A 19,650-nucleotide genomic window follows, 5' to 3' on the forward strand; every position below is an offset into this window, starting at 1 on the left:
ATTTGGCAGCGGCGGCGACTTGAAGCGCGGAAATGTGAAGCTGCAGCGCGCCGTTCCATCTCATAACGTGTGGAACCAGAAACACTGAGAACGTTACAGAGAAGCGCACCAGGTAGGGACACTGCAACCAGGTCACTTTTACTGCCGCTTGATTGTGAATGTGAAGACGAGTGTCAGTAGGTTCTATGGACTTTGTAGGAGAGGAAAACACCTGAAGACCCTGCGATGAGCCGGCCGCTCCGCCGGAATAAAAAGCGACCCCAGAGTTCCCAAGAAACCCCAAACCTCGGCCCCACCAGGTCCAAACGAAGCACGAAGACAACAGTAAGTTCAATGCCGTCTTGTAGGGAGCCACAGCTCCCAAACGGACTAAAAAACAGATTATTTATCTACTCGGCTCGGTTCCCCGGGCCAGGTTCTAGATGGAAACAGAACCGAGACAGGGGCTTGGTTCTCTGCTATCTCTGTTATCGGGTCTCCGGGCCAGGTTCCGGCTTCTTCTGACCATATGTGCACCAACACCTTTCCTCCAGAGATGGCCGCTAGAAGAGGAAGATGAAGAGGAGGAGGCTGGAATGAAGGAAGACCTTGATGAATGTGCAGAATGGAGTCCTGTGAGTTTGCAGATCTGTCTGCTTGCATTCTGACAACCTTCAAGTTCCAGACAGAACAGTTGAGTTCTCTTGTGCAGGCTCTATCAGCCTATGAGCTGGAACGACTGGAGAACATCAGGCAGAACCAGGCCTTCCTCTCTTCTCTGAACGTCCCTCAGGTACCCCCATACAGTGGGGAATACTTCTTCAGGCCCCTGCTGATTTTCTAATTTTGCTCACCTACAAAGAAATGTTGTGGTTATAATTTAAATGTATTTGAACAGTGACAGAACAAGAACGGAGAAATACAGGAAAATCGATTTTGAAAAGACATAAATTACTGATCATTTTTACGAATGAAAGAAGCACTCCGCACCGGAGAACAGGACTGCAGCCTCCTCAGGAAGTACGGTACAATCTTGATGTTTCTGTGTGCAGGTGGGTGCTGCTGTGAAGCCGAAGCACAAGGCACCTCAGCGAGGACTGAAGAAGTAAGTGTTCTTCTCAGTATCAGAAATTGATCTTTCTGATCATTTGGTCCATACCTCCCCCCAGATGGTCTAGCAGAACATCCATTCATTTACATTTACAGCATTTATCAGACGCCCTTATCCAGAGCGACTTTCAATCAGTATTTACAGGGACAGTCTCCCTGGAGCAACTTAAGATTAAGTGTCTTGCTCAGGGACACGATGGTAGTAAGTGGGATTTGAACCCGGGTCTTCTGGTTCACAGGCGAGTGTCTTACCCACTAGGCTACTACCGCCTTCAGGGTTTGAATAAAACCAACTACATTCAGGGTTTGAATAAAACCAGTCAACCTCTGTAGTTTCATTGAAGCTGATGTTGCTGCTTCTGTTGGTTTCGTGAAGACAGAAGGTCACAACGGAGCTTCTTCCTCAACGCAAGTCACTGCGGTTACAGAAGAAGGAGGCGGAGATGACCGTTATGACCTCCACCAAGGAGACCGAGAAGGTGGTGATTGACTCAGATGTTAACCGATTGTCCATGTCCAGTCTTGAAATTCTTCTCCTCACAGGATGTGGTCCTGAGCCTGGAGGGACCTGTCCCCATGAATCCAGTCAACATGGAGGAAAGTGGTCAGCCGCTCCCTGCAGGGCTGCTCAGCCTGTTGGAGGAGGTGTGTGTGTTTTAAACTGATGATTCCTGTCATTTCATCTACTAGATGTCCACCTGTCTCGGTTCTGTTTTCGTCTAGAATTCAGTTAAACGTGACGAGCAGAAATTAGATCTGAAAAGGTGAGTGATGGATTCATCGTGCCGTGTGTTGGGGGTGGAACTGACTGAAGGTGTGTAAATTGCTCATGTGTGGTTTCTTTAGCTACCAGTTGGTGCTTCAGATGATGGTTCTGGATGAGAACCGTGTGACAAAAGTGGTGAAGAACCGGGTCTACTGTGGAACCTTCCACCCATGTACCAGCAGCCTGCTGATGGCCGCCGGGGACACATGGGGCCAAATCGGACTCTGGACATTGGTGATTAATGTGATGTTTACAGATCTGACTGATGGGAGAATTTAATAGATCCACATGTGCCGATTCACAATAAACATCTTACTTGTGGTGAAGAGCGCACAACCTTCCAGAACAGATGTGAACACGTTGAAGCTTTTCTTTAAACACATTTCCAATCAGTCGGTGGTGATCTCATGTTCGTTCTTCAGGGTGGAGGATGGGGTGACGATGGGGTGCTGCTGTTTGAGCCTCACACTCGGGCAGTGTCCTGCATGGCCTTCTCCCATTCACGACCTTCGACCCTGATCTCCACCAGTTATGACGGTGTGGCCCGTGGAACGGACGTGGAGAGGGGCGTGTTCCAGGAGGTTTGTGTTCCGGTGTCGGTCTGAATCTCCTGCGGTTTGTCATGTTCTGTTTTTTTTTTTTTTTTTCATTTCAGGTGTATCGCTCTGACTCCCTTCTGAAGAGTTTTGACTTCCTGTCACATGACTGCGCCACATTGCTCATGGGAGGGGGGAATGGGAAGGTATCCATCGTTGACCTTCGAACTCCAGGGTATGAACTGCTCAGTTTCGTTTCACTCTGTGAACTGTGTCTGCGTGTCGATTGTGGACCAGCAGGATCCCAGTTCTCCTAATTCACTAGTTCTAGCCTCTCAGGGGTTCTCCAACCAAAAGTGAAGTGAAGGTCATTGTGATACACAGCAGCACAGCACGCGGTGCACACAGTGAAATGTGTCGTCTGTATTTAACCATCACCCTTGGTGAGCAGTGGGCGGCCATGACAGGCGTCCGGGGAGCAGTGTGTGGGGACGGTGCTTTGCTCAGTGGCATTTTGGCGGGTCGGGATTCGAATCGGCAACCTTCTGATTACGGGGCCGCTTCCTTAACCGCTAGACCACCACTGCCCCTAAACCACAGACTCCGCTATCAGACAGCCTGGCTCAGTGGTGGAACCACCTTCCCATTGTCATCTAAACGGCCTCGTCCCTTCCAATCACGGAGCATCTACTGGACACAACTTGTCCAATATAAAACCTATCACTGCTAATGTTTATATTTTTTTGTAATCTTCTCATTTTTACAAAAACCTCACATAGGCAGAGGAAAGCAACAAGAAACTAGATTGGACTACAAAGCACTGGACAAGAGGGTGTCAACTGTAGGGCCAAAATAAGAAAATGTTGTTGGACAAGAGTTTCTTCTAAATGGTGTAAATATAAATGTGTTCTACAGGACATCACATGAGCTCCTTCACACATTGAACACCAGGACTCTGCGCAGTGTCCACGTCCACCCTGTCCAGAAGCAGTACTTTATTACAGCAGAGAGCAGGTGGGTTCATGTCCTCGTGGCCTTCAGCCTCGTTGACCTAATCATATAGTGAAGCTGCTGCTGTTCTTGTATCTCAGCGCAGTTCACGTTTATGATGTGAGGAAGGTTAAGGCCGGTCAGCCAGCCTGTGCCCTGCATGGACACACCCTCAGCATCTCCAGCGCCTACTTCTCCCCCAACACAGGAAATCGAGTCCTGACCACCTGCATGGACAACAAGCTGCGGTGGGTCCCGATCTCTTCATTCCTAAATAATACAGGCTGTGTTCTTATCATCATGGCTGAACTGTGTTGTAGGGTTTATGATTCAACATCTCTGGTGACCTCTGCACCACTTCTGTCCAGCGTCAGGTACAGCAGACACGGTCATGTGATCATGGCTTCGTTTCCAACTCCGCGCTGTTCAGAGCGTCATCTGTCCTGGCTGACCTTTGACCTTTGCTGTGTGTCTGGTCCTCAGCCAGTCAATGCAGACGGGACGCTGGCTGTCCAAACTCCGTGCGCTGTGGCACCCCAAGCAGGATGACTGCTTCGTGGTGGGCAGTGTGGAGCGTCCTCGCAAGGTCCTGGTTTATCACGAGAGCGGCCAGCTTGTCCACACCTTCCAGGACGATCACATGACCACCGTATGTTCCGTCACAGCGTTCCACCCGACCAGAAACGCCTTGATGGGGGGCAACAGCACCGGAAAACTCCACGTTTTTACCGACCAGCAATAACACACACACACACACACACTCGTATGTTAATGTTCTGTCGTGATGTATAACAAAAACCTGAAATGAAACTAATAATTCTGTTCAGCAGCTTTTCTTATACTGTTTTACTGTCACTTCTAATACTATTTAATTAAATCTATTACAATAGTATATTATTAACTATTTAAGTTCAAGTATAGAATATAGAGAAAGTGTTAATTCAAAAAATTATTAAAACATGTGAAACATGGTTTTGAATCAAATGCTTATTAAAATGTAAAGTGAAAGTGAAGTGATTGCTGCAGTGTCTCACAGTGACACGGTGAAACGTGTCCTCTGTATTTAACCATCACCCTTGGTGACAGTGGGCACTATGACAGGCGCCCGGGGAGCAGCGTGTGGGGACGGGACCTTCATCAAGGGGACCTCAGTGGAACCCTGGCAGTCTGGGATTCGATCCCACAACCTTCTGATTACGGGTCCGCTTCCTTAACCATTAGGCCACCAAATACTGATAAGATAGGGAAAAGTGGGGCTGTATCCTGGACCTCTGTTAGTGTGGCCATATTGTAGCACCAACACCCCAGCAGGTACGAACACACACGATCATCACCACCCAGGTGACGAAACTAACTGCTTTTTTAGGACCTAGTTGGATTTCTTCCTTCTGTCACCATGTTGAATGCTGAGACTGGTGAGTAGAGGGGAGTTGAAATTAGTCTTATAATCGGTGCATTGGTGATTTTCTGAGGTCCCCTTGATGAACTGCTCCGCGGGCGCCTGTCATGGTGCCCACTGTCACCAAGGGTGACGGTTAAATACAGAGGACACGTTTCGACGTGTCACCGTGTGCTGCGCCGCAGTGTTTCACAATGACAATCACGTCACTTTCATCACGATGCAGACGTGATTGCATCGATGCAGTGCAGAACATAATCGATCACATGATAATGACGTTGCTTGGTGATTGTCTGTGTAAAAAGTAGTTCCGGTAGCGGCTGTGGCGGAGTGATCTGCAGAGTACAGCGCCGCTCCGGGTCGGAGTGTCACGCTGCGCGGTCATTTCTTCCGCTGTTGACGTGACGTGTTTTTGCACAATCGATGGGATCCAAGCGGGCGAGTTTTCTTTCACACACACGAAGCGGGAATAACTCACAGTTTCCACCATAAAATATCTTTATGGCGCTGGTAGAACTTCTTTATTTCACTCTGTGATCACCGTGTTGCGGCAGCTCCGCACCTTCCTCTTTAGAGAATATTTAGACCAACTTGTAACTTTCTTGTAGTCTGACTTATATAAAAAAAGTGGAATAAAATGATTGCAGTCATAGTCTTGTTCCCTTTGTGGCAGGACACGCCCCCACCTCCTCAGCAGAGAGATGGTCTCCATCTGACAGGGGACAAGGGGACACTCTCTCCCGAACCTGTGATCTGCTACATCTCCGCACTATAACTCGTTACTGGACTTGACGTTACATCTTTACTTTACTTTACTTTGCAGCGACTTACAAGAGCACGACACCAACATTTCTCGTTCGGTTTCTGTAGATTTAGAGTTTATAAAACTAAGAGCCCTGATAAGGCCCAACTTGTCAGAAGAAGATGCTCGGAGATCGTTAAGTGCTAGATGAGGAAAACATTTTTTATTTTATTTTGTGCAGTGTGTGTGCATGTGCGTGTATAAGTGTTAGATTTGTCTGAAATACTTTTTGAATAAGTGGCTTTTCAACTGCTTCTTAGTCCTGCTTCGTACTGTGCCAGTGCTGAATCCACCCAGTGATGTCTGCCGGGGTCTTCTTCTCCTTGCTTGCTGGCCTTATTAGTCTTTCATTCCATTTTATTTCCCACCTTGTTCTATTTTACAGGATTGCTAGGGTCATTAAAAACCTGGAAAAGTCATGGAATTTGAAACCAGAACTTTCCAGGTCTTGACATTTTTTGGAATACGAAATAAATATATAAAGATCTGGAAATGTCATTGAAGTGATAAAGTGAAGCGATTGTCACTTGTGATACACAGCAGCACAGCACACGGTGCACACAGTGAAATGTGTCCTCTGTATTTAACCATCACCCTGAGTGAGCAGTGGGCACCATGACAGGCGCCCGGGGAGAAGTGTGTGGGGACGGTGCTTTGCTCAGTGGCACCTCAACGGATCGGGATTCGAACCGGCAACCTTCTGATTATGGGGCCGCTTCCTTAAAGGCTAGGCCACCAGCTGCCCCTGATTGACACAAATGTTCGGGTAACGTTTCCCAAGAAATGTTTAAAATGAGCGCATGTCTGTAGTTGCTCTGCTAGCTTTACGCAGTGAACCACGTCATATTTTGGCGCCTGTTAAAAACTTCACAATTTTCTGGTAAATGTAACCTTTTGTGATTGCACAGAAATGTCTGAGAACATGTAGACCATGTAAACATGTGTGAAGACCAAACAGCACCCCACAGCGGTGTTGGAACTAGAGAAACTTTATTAAATAACCAGCTGTGGTCAGTCACTACTTCAGCAGCATCAGGGTGAGATATGTACAGAAATCAGGGCTCAGGACTGTTTATGGAGTTACTTGCTGGAAGAAGTGCTATTTTTTAATATAGAACGCAGTCTGTTCTGGGGACAGGGGACAGGGGCTGGATGCAGTACGAAGTTAGCCCCTCCCACATCCCTTGTCTGTCAAATGCGGTTGAGGATCTGGAGAACATCTCCATCTGACTGTCCACTCACTGACGCTTTAATGCTTCCATGCATCAATCACACAGAACCAGAGACGCAGACACTCAGCTGACGGGTGGAGATGATGATGATGATGATGATGATGGAAACTCGCAGACACGCATCGTGTTACTCTATACCTCTCTCTCTCACACACAGAGCTGAAAACAGGAGAGCAACATTGGAATATCAGATGGATGGAATACAGATGGTGACGTCCCAAGCCCGTGTGACTGGGGCGGGCTACGTCAGGTAGGCCATCCGGCACGAACCTTGCCAGGTCCATCTAATGAGAGAAGCCAAAGGAGGATGATGATGACATTTTCAGAAAAGCAGCGTTTGGAGCTCATGTGACTTCTCTGCTGAGGCTCCCCGTCCTAACAGCACCGCCATGGGATAAAGAACCTTGAAGTTCACCCAGTCCAAACAGATGGAGCCCCTCGAGTTAAGAACGTTTATCGGAGGGCAGCTTCATGCTGTGTTGAAGTTGCCGACATCTTTGCCAAAGCTGTAATAGTCCAGCTCCTGGATGGCCACTTCTGACAGCTTGGTGAGGTTCGGGGCGTCACTGTTTTCCAAAGTTTCTGGGGCTGTAAAGTCAAAATTTTCCTCTTCATACTCCTCGTGCTGTTCCATATCTGGATGGGCATCTGGAGGACAAAAATGAAAAAGTAAGTAGACAGAAAAACAGCCTGTTCCATCTGGCTGGTAGAGGCCTAGCGGGTAACACACAAGATTCAGGTTCAAATCCCACTTACTACCATCGTGTCCCTGAGCAGGACACTTAACCCTGAGTGTCTCCAGGGGGGGACTGTCCCTGTAACTACTGACTGTAAGTCGCTCTGGATAAGGGCGTCTGGTAAATGTGCTGATGCCCCCTTCTTCCTAGAGTTTTTTGTGTGGAGTTTTTCCTTGTGTGCAGAAGGGTCAAGTGTGTTGGGGTGTCAACTGTAGGGCCTGTCAAAGCCCATTGAGACGTACTGTATGTGATTATGGGCTCTATAAGAAATAAATGTTGTTGTTGACGTGAGGGGTGGACGTGGGGCTGATGGAACAAACCCCAGTGTAGGTCTGTGTGTGTGTGTGTGTTTTCAGTGTCTCACCGTGTCCATCAGGGGAGACGTCCATCCCGTGTTTGACCTTCATGTGTCGACTCAGGTTGCCCTTCAGGTTGAACTTGCTGGAGCAGTAGGGGCATTTGAAGGGTTTGCTCCCAGCGTGGAGGTGCATGTGACCCAGCAGGTTGTACATCCTGTTGAAGGACTTCCCACACACCTGCAGACAGAAGGGGGCATCAGCACAGTGAACTAGAGGCTCATGAAGGGTGTTCCTCCGGTCACTTTGTTAGACATGCCAGTTGAATGAAAATGAAATGAAAAACGAGTGATGTGATTGTCAGCAGTGTGTGGGGACGGTGCTTTGCTCATTGGCACCTTGGCGAATCAGGATTCAAACCCGGCAGCCTTCCGATTATGGGGCCGCTCCCTTAACCGCTAGGCCACCACTGCACCGTTCCTGATCACTCAAGATCCACCTACCAGTTAGGAGTAGATCTGGACCACCACATGCACACTTTACACCAACCTCCAATCACCCAGGGTGGAACTGTCGGTGGGTAATAAAGTTTTTGTTGTAGGTGTGTGTGTGTGTGTGTGTGTGTGTGTGTGTGTGTGTGTGTGTGTGTGTGTGGGCCTCACCTTGCATTTGAAGGGCTTGACAGGCAGGTGGACAATCATGTGTGTTTTGAGGGTCTGTTTCTGTACGAAGCTCTTGAAACAAACATGACACTGGAAAGGTCTGACGCTGGCATGGATCAGCATGTGACGCTTCAGGTTGGCTGACAGCGTGAACTCCCGCGAACAGACGTCACACCTAAAGCCCTTCAATCCCTACAAGGCACACACACATCAGAAAACAACATCACACACTTACAACATCAAATCTGAACTAAGACTAGAGGGGTGAACCTTCTGGTGTCACCATTCGATTCGATTATTTGATTATCACTGCATCGATCGGTGAAGGTGACTTGATTGTCATTGTGAAACACTGCAGCACAGCACACGGTGACACAACGAAATGTGTCCTCTGTATTTTACCATCACTCTTGGTGAGCAGTGGGCACCATGACAGGCGCCCGGGGGGCAGTGTGGGGACCTGGCAGCTCGGTATTCGAACCGGCAACCTTCTAATTATGGGGCCGCTTCCTTAACCACTAGGCCACCACTGCCCCAACATTATTGATTGTTGATTAGTGCGGCACAATTAATCTAATCGCAATCGTAATCTCGATGTCAGTCTGTGCGATTACATGAATGCAAAAAGCTGTGATTTAAATGATTAGTACATGGATTGGATCGGCAACATATCCGATCCATTCTCTCATTCTCTCAAAGTTTGTGAGCTGACTGAAGTCTCACTTCAGTCAATGTGACGTGTTCGGTCACATGACTTTCGATTCGGAGACATATGGTTAGATGCCGCATGACGTGCTGCATCGTACGTCAACGTCGCCGCCATATTGCGATAGGCTCTGCTGTGGAGTGAAGTATATACATGTCTATGGAGAGAAGTGCATAAAAATGCCTCACTCTTGTGCTGCTTGGGGCTGTACAAACCGCTGTACGCTCCAAACCAGATCCCGGGGATTACATTTCATAGGTAAAGCGGGACAATTGGTTTGAATATATTTGGCCATTATAAAATCCCGTTTTATAAGTCTTAACCTTAGCTAAGCTAGCGAAGCTATGCATTCCTGTGTTCAAGTCAGCCTCCAAACAACGTTTTGGATAAACGTAGGCATTAACTATTTAGTTCTTAGCTGTTTAGGTAACTTTTCTCAAACTTTGAAGGTTTCCTAAAGTAATTCACCTCAGTTTACAAATCTTAACCTTAGCTAAGCTAGCAAAGCTATGCATCCCTGTGTTCAAGTCAGCCTCCAAACGTTTTGGTTAAACGTAAGAACTATAATACGGGATTTTATAATGGCCAAATATAATCAAAACAGTTGTTTAGCCTTACCTGGGTTTGTCGTTCGACAGTAATGTAAAGAGTTTTTTGTGATTAATTTTGTAGAATATTGTATTTTGAAAGCTCTGTGCATTTCAAGTTGTTATAAGTAGTTTGTACATTTCACTTTGAAATTAAACATTTCACTATTAGTAATTTGTATGCGATTTTTCACTGATATACAAGCAAGTGTCCTTTATCATATCGCAAATCGCAATATTGATCTCAATAATTGCAATATGTCTTTTTCCCCCCCAAATCGTGCAGCCCTATTATTGATGCATCCCATCAATTTACCTTAAAAACAGTATGTTTAAAATTCATCACTTAAATGAAAGTTAAAAGCCTGCCAATTCAGACGCCACACAGACAGTTTTTCTGGCATCAGCTGAGCACGGACTGAACACCAACTATCGTTCAAAGCATCCACATGGGTGTTGAGCACCAGATGTCAGTCTGGCATTGAGTGGTAGGCAGCAAGGGTCCGTTAGGCGGTAAACAGGCAGTAGCAATAAAACGTCAAACGTTACAAGCGGTAAAGCGTTACAAGGTTCCTTAACAAGTAGAACCCGATATTATAAATTCTATTCTCAAAATTGTTCACTCGTCGCTTAGCACCAGTCACGTACCAAGTTTGTTCATGGTAGCAGTCATTAGACCCCTGATCAAAAAGCCTGATCTTGTCAGCTTTCAAATTATAGACCGATATACAACCTTCCGTTTATATCAAAAATCTTGGAAAAAGTCGTAGCCCAGCAGCTGAGCGCATACCTAGACTGTAACAATATCCATGAAGTACATCAATCAGGATTTAGACCTCATCATAGCACTGAGACAGCGCTGGTTAAAGTGGTTAATGGCCTGCTGTTGGCCTCTGATCAGGGACGCATCTCGTGTCCTGCTTGATCTGAGTGCAGCGTTTGGCACTATCAATCACGCAATTTAAAGTGAAGTGATTGTCACATATGATACACAGCAGCACAGCACACGATGCACACAGTGAAATTTGTCCTCTGTATTTAACCATCACCCTGTGTGAGCAGTGAGCAGCCATGACAGGCGCCCGGGGAGCAGTGTGTGGGGACGGTGTTTTGCTCAGTGGCACCTTGGCGCATCGGGATTCGAACCGGCAACCTTCTGATTGCGGGGCCGCTTCTTTAACCGCTAGGCCACCACTGCCCTATTCTCCTTGCCAGGTTAGAGAATGTTATTGGGATTAAGGGAACAGCCCTTGAATGGTTCAGATCATATTTGACCAACAGATATCAGTTTGTGGACATCAATGATGTTTCGTCTTCACATAAAGTAAAGTTTGGTGTTCCACAAGGTTCTGTCCTAAGTCCATTACTTTTTCCCCTATACATGTTACCTTTAGGTGATGTCTTCTGCAAACACGGTATTAGCTTTCATTGCTACGCTAACGACACACAGCTGTATCTGTCAGCAATGCCAGATCAGAGGCAGCAGCTGAACAAAATAGAGAATTGTCTGAAGGACATTAGACAGTGGATGCTCACAACTTTCTCCTGATAAACCCTGACATGACAGAAGCTCTCGTACTTGGGTCTCATATGTAGACGTGCAAGTGTGTGTGTGTGTGTGTGTGTGTGTACAGGCGTGTACCTTGACTGCGCGGGGTACCGGGGGTCCCGGTGTTTTGTGTGTCAGGGCATGTTGCCGCAGCAGGTAGAGCTGCTGAAACTGCAGGCCGCATTGCGAACAGGTGTAGCTGCGCTGTGGGCCTGGTTGGTGTTTTAGGGCGTGGCTCTGCAGCTGGCTGCGGTAGGTGAAGCCCTTGTGGCACTGGGCACACTGGAAAGCGTTGCTGTTCTGCTGGTGGGTGGCCTGGTGGCGCTTGAGGTGGGCGTAGCTGGGCAGCTCCATGCCGCACTGCGTGCAGACGTGGCAGTGGCCGCGCTCGTGTTTGGCCTCGTGGGCGCGCAGCTCGCTGGGGTAGGCGAACCCGCGGCGGCAGAAGCGGCAGCTGTAGGGCTTGACGTCGCTGTGCTGCAGCATGTGCCGTTTCAGGTGGCTGGTCTGGGTGAAGGCCTTTTTACACACGCCGCACTTGTGCGGCCGGGTGCCCTGGTGGGTCAGCAGGTGTGTCTGCAGGTGGCTGGGCTGTTTGAAGGGTTTGCCGCAGTGAGGGCAGGTGTGAGGCTTGATGCCATTGTGGCCCAGGATGTGAGTCACCAGGTTGTACTTGGACGTGTACGACTTGTCACACATGCGGCACTTCCAGCGCTTCAGCCCCTCCCCCACGTCCACGCAGTAGGACTCGTTGATCTGGATGTTGATGTCAAGGCGGTCCACCCGCCGGCCCGAGTGGTGGTGATGGTGGTGGTGGTGGTGATGATGGTGGTGATGAGGCCCGCCTCCTGTCACGGTCCCTGCACCAGCCCCGCCCTCTCCACGGACCTCCACCGGATTGTTCCAAAACACACTCTGGTTACCCTCGGTGAACTCCTCGCCCCCTGTGCCCATCTCCGACGTCTCGTATCCCACCTCCCCGTGTGAGAAGTAGCTGCTCATCTCGCCGTCCCCTCCAGAGGTGTGGTTCCTCCCGCCGTCCTCCAGCCCGCCCCTCCTCCTGTCCTCCTCGTCCGCTACGCCGCGCTTCTCCTGGACGTGCTCCCGCAGCGTGCCGTGAGCCTGCTGCGGCGTGTGTATGTGTGTGTGCTGTGGGACGGGGTGTGTGCCCTTTGAGTCTTGGATGCAGTCAGGGCAGCCCGTGCTGTGGGCAGGGTCTTTGTGTGCCAGTAGGTACCCGGCTGCGGGGTCTCCCATCTGCAGGGGTCCATCTCTGGGAATCACTGGACTGATCATGTGACCACACGGGGGCAGGCATGACCCTGCCGACGACCCCTCCCCCTTCACCGCTGACCCAGGCATGGTAGCGTCCGCTTGCCCAACGTGGGGTTTGGCTGGGTCGGCCGGCCCGGGCCACCTCCGCTCTGCACAGGTTGTGTGAGGAAGGTGTCCCTCCTCCACCAGCCCGTTCTCACCCAGGTAGTCTCCATTGGCACCGATCAGCTGGTCAGCGTATTCATACTCCATCCTGTCAGTGGGTGGCGCTGGAGACTCTTTACTGTCTCCGGTGTAGAAACCATTGGGTGCAATGGTGGCACCGAACACCTCGTTCTGGGAGATGAGACCCAGCACTGCCGCCTGTGCCAGGGACAAGACCACCACGGGGTCCGTCTGAGTGCCCGCCTCGGCCCGACCGTGCATTGCTTCAGGCTGGCATCGGACCCGCTGCTGCTCCTGCACCGCCACAAGGACAAGGACAGAGTCACCATGACATTTCCTACAACATAAACCACGCGTGGACGCCCCAACTCGGAGCTTCTGAAGAATCCAATACAAGAAACATCTTTTGTGTTTGTTCTATCAGGTGAAAGTGAAGCACGATTTATGAATCTATTTTTTTTTCCTCTTTTTACCTGCATGGCGACTTTGTTCACCAACTGTCATCAAACCAGGTGTGAAAAAATACCATAAAATGTCCCACACACACCACAGTATTTGTGTTACTGAGCATTGTGGGTCCACTCCCTCTGTCTGTGTCTCAGAGGCGAGTAGTTTAAAAGAACTTTGCCACTGCAGGTTCAGGAGCTCAGAGTGATGAAGGGGAACCCTGGTCCCCACTTAACCTAGAACCAGAACATCTGACCTGGAGCATGATGAGATGAAGGACCTCTAACCGACCATCAACAGCCACACAAAACTCCTCACAGAAACAGAAGCCGAGAAAGAAGACGGGGCAAAATGGCTGAGGAGAGGAACAAGAGAAAATGGAGGGATGAGGGAGAGAGAGGGGCGGGGTTTAAAAGAACAGCGTAGGCTGGGAAATGGAGGGAGACGGAGACACACAAAAAAAAAAAAAAAAAAGAGGGTGAAAGGAAACAGAGAGTCAGTCATCAGAACGAGAGAATAAGAAAAGAGGAGAAAGTGAGAGAACAGAAAATTGAGGAAAGGATAGAGCAGAAGAGGTGGAGAACAGCAAAATAGAGGAGTGAAAGAGGGAGAAAATGGAGAGGCAGCTGCAGGGGAAGGAGGGAGGAGGGACTGTAAAAGGGGGGATGGGAGTGAATAAAAAGCGAGATGGAGGTGAAACAGAGGAAAAATGTGAAGAAAAAAGGAAATAAACCAGCTGCTCAGCCCTTATAAACCAGGACCGAAACTCTCTCACACCGTCTCTCTCTCTCTCTCTCTCTCACAACACACACACACTCAACACACACTCCGTCTCTCTCTCTCTCTCTCTCTCTCACAAACAGTCTCTCTCTCTGTCTAACTCTCTCTCACACACTCAACACCAACACTCTCTCACACTCACACACCGTCTCTCTCTCTCTCTCTCTCTCACAACACACACACACTCAACACACACTCCGTCTCTCTCTCAACACTCAACACACTCTCTCTGTCTCACACACACACTCAACACACACAGTCTCTCGCTCACAACACACGCTCACACACACTCACAGACTTGATAGCGGCAGGTGCTTGATAGACGTAGCAGCGCTGGGTCGTCCTGTGATTCGTTCCATTCTGTGATTAGCACCTTCTGGACGTGCGACTGGACCTGCGCTGGTCTCGCTAACCTCACACCACGATAAAACTTCTGAATTGTTCAGGAATAATGCTGCACTCTTTATTAAATCAATGTGGTGACGTTTTCTCTGAACGGCTTGTGTTTGAGTGACAGTTCATCTCCATATGATACCAGTGTCAGGAACTTCTTCACCTCAACAAATGCAATAATCCAAAAAACAGGCAGAAAGCTGGATGTAAAGTGGTGATGATGATGATGATCTGAACCCGCTGATATATAAAAGTGACTGGCGTCTAGAACTGAAACCAGGCTGCACATGGCGCAGCGAGCAGAAGGAGGAAGGAGTCCAGCACCTCCCCTCTACAGAACAGGGTTACAGCCATTTTCTCCGGAACAACGCGGCTTTTCATGCCTGAATATGAAAGCAGCCCTGATCTGTCACCTGCGCCACGTGTTTTATTGTTGTGTACATCTCTGTACCAGCAGTGACCCCGCAACATCACCCCTACACCTTCATCCTTATCACTAGCACACGATGTCGTGGTTCTCAGCCTCTCTGTGGATCCGCGCTGCAATAAATCACGTTGATGTTCCAGCCGCGAAACTCTGGGCCTCCTTCCCTGAACAGAGGCGGCTGTTGTCCGGCTCGCCGCTACTCGAGGCGCGGTGTCGAGCCGCGGCCTTGCGCCCCTCCCGCCGCCATCTGTTCGTACCGCGACGAAACAACCAAGAGCGAGATAAACACGCCACGGATCTCGGAGGATGTGAACAAGGCTACAGCCGCGCCGCGAAACACACGGGAAACCCCTGCGGCCTCACCTGTCAGCACGACGCGAAGGCCCGCGGTCCGGCGGAGATGAAGAGCTCGGAGGCGGTTAGCAGCTAACAGCTAACAGCGCGCAGGGGGAGGCGCCAGGGGAGTGACGTCACCCACAGCAACCGGTTCGGTTCGGTTCGGTTCGGTTCGGGTTTTTACGGGATCCGGCCTAGTCGCCTCCCGATCTTTAATTGTAATAAATCACCAGCAACACGAATCTGAACTTATTTTGACATTATCAGTGAACGGCACAGTTTTACTGCAGTTCCAGCAGAGGGCGCTGATGCCAGGGCACGGACATTAAATTATATTATATTTATTTTTAGAATTATTATTATTATAATGAATACAGGGTGATAGTAGCCTAGTGGGTGACACACCCAGAAGACCCAGGTTCAAATCCCACTTACTACCATTGTGTCCCTGAGTAAAACACTTAACCCTAAATTGCACCAGTGGGACTGTCCCTGTAACTACTGATTGTAAGTCACTCTGGATAAGGGCGTCTGATAAATGCTGTAAATGTAATGAAGGAATGCAGGAAAATGTTTTTTTTTTTTTTTTTTTAACATAAAATAACATTTCCTTTGACATAAATACAATAATTTGTTCCTTTTCTGGTCCAGATGTTAAATGATTTACATCTTTTCATCCCTGTACCAAACAGAAGAAACGGTTCGGAGAAACCCGCGTTTCCCATATCGGGTATGATCTATGGTTTATAATAAAGCGATAATGGCGACGCTGCAAGCGGAGGTCACGTGGGGTCATGCGCGCTCCCTTAGCGCGTGATGTGGGGCGCGCGCCCGCCCGCCACCCTGAACGCAGCGCGCGGGGGGTCTGCTGTGGTCCCGTGTGGATGAAGCGGGACGGATTTCTTCATCATCAACATCATCATCGTGTTGATGATGAAGATGATGAAGATTTCAGCCTCTATGACCTGCAGATGCACTTTTTATTGGACAAGTTAAACGGTCGCGACTCGGCATTTTCCTCTTTGACGAAGATCAAGACATTTAGGGAAGAATCAGGACACTGTTTGGATGGAAGGTGGATTTTTTTGTTTCTTTAAACTCGTCTGGTTTGTTTGTAACTGTAGGTCTTATTAATTAACTCATTCATTGGTTCGTTTAGTTGATTGATTGCTTGGAAGTCGATGGGTTTTATATAGAACACTCACATTTACAGCATTTACCAGACGTCCTTATCCAGAGCGACTTACAGTCAGTAGTTACAGGGACAGTCCCCCCCTGGAGACACTCAGGGTTAAGTGTCCTGCTCAGGGACACGATGGTAGTTAGTGGGGTTTGAACCTGGGTCTTCTGGTTCATAGGCGAGTGTGTTACACACTAGGCTACTACCACCCTAAAGGCAAATTTTTACAATCCTGCCCTGACCGGCACCGCCATGTATGTTTAATATAGATATAATTATAATTTGTCCATTCACTCATGATAAGTAATTAATCTCTTTGATGAATGCTGTTTGTGATTGGCTGAGCAGAGAGGAGGAGGAGCTACAGTGGAGAAAGGTGTTGAGAAAAGAGCTGAGTATGCCAGAGGAGGTGAGGGATGCAGGAAAAACAACCTGGGAAAAATTTGAATAATTGTGTGTTTGTGTGTATACATGCGTCACTAGTTATGTGTATGTGTGTGTGTGTATATATACATGCGTGTGTTTACGTGTGTGTGTGTTGGGGTCTTCAGGAGAAAGAGCATGTCCAGGACTACATCGCGGCTCTGCGGACGCAGTACAGTAGAGAGTTGTCAGACTCGCAGTCAGCTGTAGAGACGCTGCGACAGGTCAGTTCTGGACGTCCCCTGAACCTTCACAGCATCACACACACACACACACACACACACAACATTGTCTCTGCGTGTCCTGTTGTCCAGGAGAATGGCGAGCTGAGACAGGCTCTGATGGAGGCCAGGAGAGACGTGATCCTGATTCAGAGCGAGCTGGACCGCCTGAGGAAAGTGTCTGAGAACAGGACTCCGCCCACCTGGAACCACGCCTTTTCCACGGACGCCCTGTACCGGCGCATGCTGTAGGTGGAGAAGTTGAGCTGTGTGTGTGTGTGTGTGTGTGTGTGTGTTGAGCTCCTCTCTCTGTTCCAGCGGGGCGGTCAGCGGGTGTGTGAGCAGCTGGTCAGTGGCTCTGTGGTCGGACAGAAGAGTGAGTAGCCGATGCAGGTTCACGCGCTGACGCCGGTTCCAGCTCATCTGTGTGTCTTGCTGTCTGCAGCCGCCAGAGAGACTCGGAGACACGACTGGACGCTGTCACAGGGTGCAGAGACGCGTGCTGAGATACAGAAGGTACCAGCAATCATCTTCAGATCAGCTGCATCTTCTGACTGGTGGGTGGTGTGGAGGACCATGTGTAAGTTCAGCCACATACAGAGTCCACAGGGAACCCACAGGACAGTGGGGCAGGACAGGACAACAACATCAAGCAGGACGATGTCGAATCGGTTTCTTATTATTTAAATGTGTGGTGAGAGTTCAGTTCTGGTCGTGTTGCGTGAGGGAAGAAGCTGTTCCCGTTCGTGTGGTGGAGGCCTTTTCCCAGAGGGCAGGAGGGAGAGGACAGAGTGAGATGGACGGGTGGGCTTCAGGTACATACGGGGTGCAGAGAGTGACATGATGACCCTGGTCTGTCTCGTCCTGCAGTGGTCAGTCGGAGTCGGTTCTGGATCTGATCAGCAGTGACCATGTTGTTGATGGTGGTGACGTCGGAGGACAGGAGGTACTGGACATGTCCACGTGTCTTTCTTTAGTTAAACGGCTGAACGTGGTCAGACTGGTGTGTGTTTTTTCATTTCAGGACATTTCAGAATTTCGCGGCGGTGGCAGCGGCGGCAGCGGCAGGAGAAACACGCTGAATCTGCGCAGGCGTCTGTTCGCCTTCCCGTCTCAGGTGTCCATCATCTGTCTGTCCTACTGAGATTCCAATGAAAGGAGTTTAAAACGGTGTTGTGTGTGGTGGCGTTCAGTCAGAGGACGCGTTGCTGGGAGGAGGTCAGCTGTGTGAACCGATACTGAGGTTGGTGCTGGTTGGAGACGTTGGATCAGGAAAATCCAGCTTCCTGCTACAGCTGAGACACCATCGATTTACAGGAGATGTACAGCCTACTGTGGGTAAGACACACACACACACACACACACACACTACAGACACACATAAACAAGTGTGACGTTGATTAAACGCCACTGTGTGTGTTCTCAGGAGTGGACTGCTATGTCAAGCAAATGTTTGTAGATGGACAGATGACAACTCTGCAGATATGGGACACAGCAGGACTGGAACGGTACAATCACACACACACACAGATCCTGTTACAGCATGTCTCCACCCCCTGGACATTAGATTAGGGACTTCCTGTCTTGTGGACCAGTCTGCTAAGGCTCGAGCTGTTGCACAGTCAGGATGTTAACTCCTGAAACACTTGCTGACATGCTTCCTATCTTCAGGAGCGTTGGACGGTAGTAGGTATGAGCTGGACAGCTCTCCTATTGGTCAGCATTGCAGTGGAAGACATGTGTGTTCCAGGTTCAGCAGCGTCTCCAGGTCGTACTTCCGCAGGGCTGACGGGATCCTGCTGCTGTATGACATCACGTCGGAAAAGAGCTTCCGCAGTCTGCCCAACTGGATCGCGCAGATCCAGGTGCTGAGGAGCTGCATGAGTCCGTCCCCGTCCCCTCCCTGTAACTCACGCCGCCGCCTCTCTCCCGCAGGAGTGCGCGGACGCCGCCGTTCCGCTGTGTCTCATAGGGAATAAAGTGGATCTACGCTCCGAGCTGCCGGAATCCGAGTGTGTGAGTTCAGCCTGTGGAGAGAGACTGGCCATGGTGAGGACCGTTCCCACACTGTCTGTCTGTCTGTCTGACTGACTGTCTGCGTTAATGTCCACTTGCTCTCTCTCAGGCCTGTGGTGCTCTGTTCTGTGAAACCAGCGCCAAAGATGGAACCAACGTGGTGGAGGCCGTACTGCACCTGGCCAGGTGGGATGGATTTTTAACATTTCCAGATATGACACAGCTGAACAATACTCCAGTTGCAGTTTATTTAGCTGTTTTAACGTGTGTCTTTTAGGAAAGTGAAGCTGTCTTCAGGCATGTGCCGCAAGTCCTATCTGCAGCTTTCTCTGGATGCTCCATCAGTCAGCAGTTGCTGTTGGTACTGACCACAGTCCAGCTGCTTCTCCAGGATCTGCACCACCCTCACAGGTCACATCTGGTTCTGGAGGTTCTCCATGGGAAAAGTGGGCGTGGCTTACAGAGAGCTGCACCGCGAATACAACATGTTAAAACTCATCGGTGTTCCACAACTCTTTATTTCTCACTTTATTTTTTATTGATGAATAAATGTGAGTATTTCAGTATGTTTCTGTTTCTTTAACCCTGTTATTTTACCCTCTCTACGATGTATAATCAATAATTCCAAAATCTCCT

At 49.2% G+C, this 19,650-nt stretch overlaps 3 protein-coding genes across 8 annotated transcripts; 2 read left to right on the forward strand and 1 right to left on the reverse strand.

Moving 5' to 3' along the window:
- On the forward strand, positions 1 to 4,286 carry LOC114773161 (WD repeat-containing protein 76-like). 3 transcript variants are annotated; one of them, XM_028965701.1, is made up of 15 exons: positions 1 to 112; positions 199 to 324; positions 534 to 614; positions 692 to 772; positions 1,032 to 1,084; positions 1,466 to 1,568; positions 1,633 to 1,734; positions 1,813 to 1,853; positions 1,936 to 2,089; positions 2,278 to 2,436; positions 2,511 to 2,626; positions 3,307 to 3,405; positions 3,483 to 3,629; positions 3,702 to 3,755; positions 3,865 to 4,283. In XM_028965701.1, exons 2-15 carry the CDS (start codon positions 226 to 228, stop codon positions 4,121 to 4,123), a joined length of 1,548 nt encoding a protein of 515 aa, XP_028821534.1. In that variant the 5' UTR covers positions 1 to 112; positions 199 to 225; the 3' UTR covers positions 4,124 to 4,283. The 3 variants fall into 3 exon arrangements, with proteins under 3 accessions (XP_028821534.1, XP_028821535.1, XP_028821533.1); XM_028965702.1 differs by lacking the exon at positions 1 to 112 and having other exon boundaries at positions 198 to 324; positions 416 to 614; positions 3,750 to 3,755; positions 3,865 to 4,286; XM_028965700.1 differs by lacking the exon at positions 1 to 112 and having other exon boundaries at positions 208 to 324; positions 416 to 614; positions 3,865 to 4,285.
- A 2,265-nt stretch (positions 4,287 to 6,551) lies between these two features.
- Positions 6,552 to 15,309, reverse strand: LOC114773163 (zinc finger protein 710-like). Of its 3 annotated transcripts, none has more exons than XM_028965706.1 (5): positions 15,202 to 15,309; positions 11,445 to 13,085; positions 8,510 to 8,701; positions 7,916 to 8,087; positions 6,552 to 7,462 (listed from the first exon to the last, which is right to left on the reverse strand). In XM_028965706.1, exons 2-5 carry the CDS (start codon positions 13,050 to 13,052, stop codon positions 7,284 to 7,286), a joined length of 2,151 nt encoding a protein of 716 aa, XP_028821539.1. In that variant the 5' UTR covers positions 13,053 to 13,085; positions 15,202 to 15,309; the 3' UTR covers positions 6,552 to 7,283. The 3 variants fall into 3 exon arrangements, with proteins under 3 accessions (XP_028821539.1, XP_028821536.1, XP_028821537.1); XM_028965703.1 differs by lacking the exon at positions 15,202 to 15,309 and adding an exon at positions 13,495 to 13,596; XM_028965704.1 differs by lacking the exon at positions 15,202 to 15,309 and adding an exon at positions 13,265 to 13,486.
- Positions 14,704 to 19,582, forward strand: LOC114773164 (ras and EF-hand domain-containing protein-like). 2 transcript variants are annotated; one of them, XM_028965708.1, is made up of 14 exons: positions 14,704 to 15,324; positions 16,703 to 16,763; positions 16,906 to 17,001; positions 17,092 to 17,246; positions 17,317 to 17,374; positions 17,444 to 17,514; positions 17,869 to 17,944; positions 18,023 to 18,115; positions 18,192 to 18,336; positions 18,425 to 18,506; positions 18,749 to 18,863; positions 18,934 to 19,047; positions 19,124 to 19,200; positions 19,292 to 19,582. In XM_028965708.1, the coding sequence occupies exons 2-14, from the start codon at positions 16,752 to 16,754 to the stop codon at positions 19,380 to 19,382; spliced, it is 1,185 nt and encodes a 394-aa protein (XP_028821541.1). In that variant the 5' UTR covers positions 14,704 to 15,324; positions 16,703 to 16,751; the 3' UTR covers positions 19,383 to 19,582. The 2 variants fall into 2 exon arrangements, with proteins under 2 accessions (XP_028821541.1, XP_028821540.1); XM_028965707.1 differs by lacking the exon at positions 14,704 to 15,324 and adding an exon at positions 15,870 to 16,249.
- Positions 19,583 to 19,650: the final 68 nt, after the last annotated feature.

This window comes from Denticeps clupeoides, unplaced genomic scaffold (genome assembly GCF_900700375.1).
Source record: "Denticeps clupeoides unplaced genomic scaffold, fDenClu1.1, whole genome shotgun sequence".
Lineage (NCBI taxonomy): Eukaryota > Metazoa > Chordata > Actinopteri > Clupeiformes > Denticipitidae > Denticeps > Denticeps clupeoides.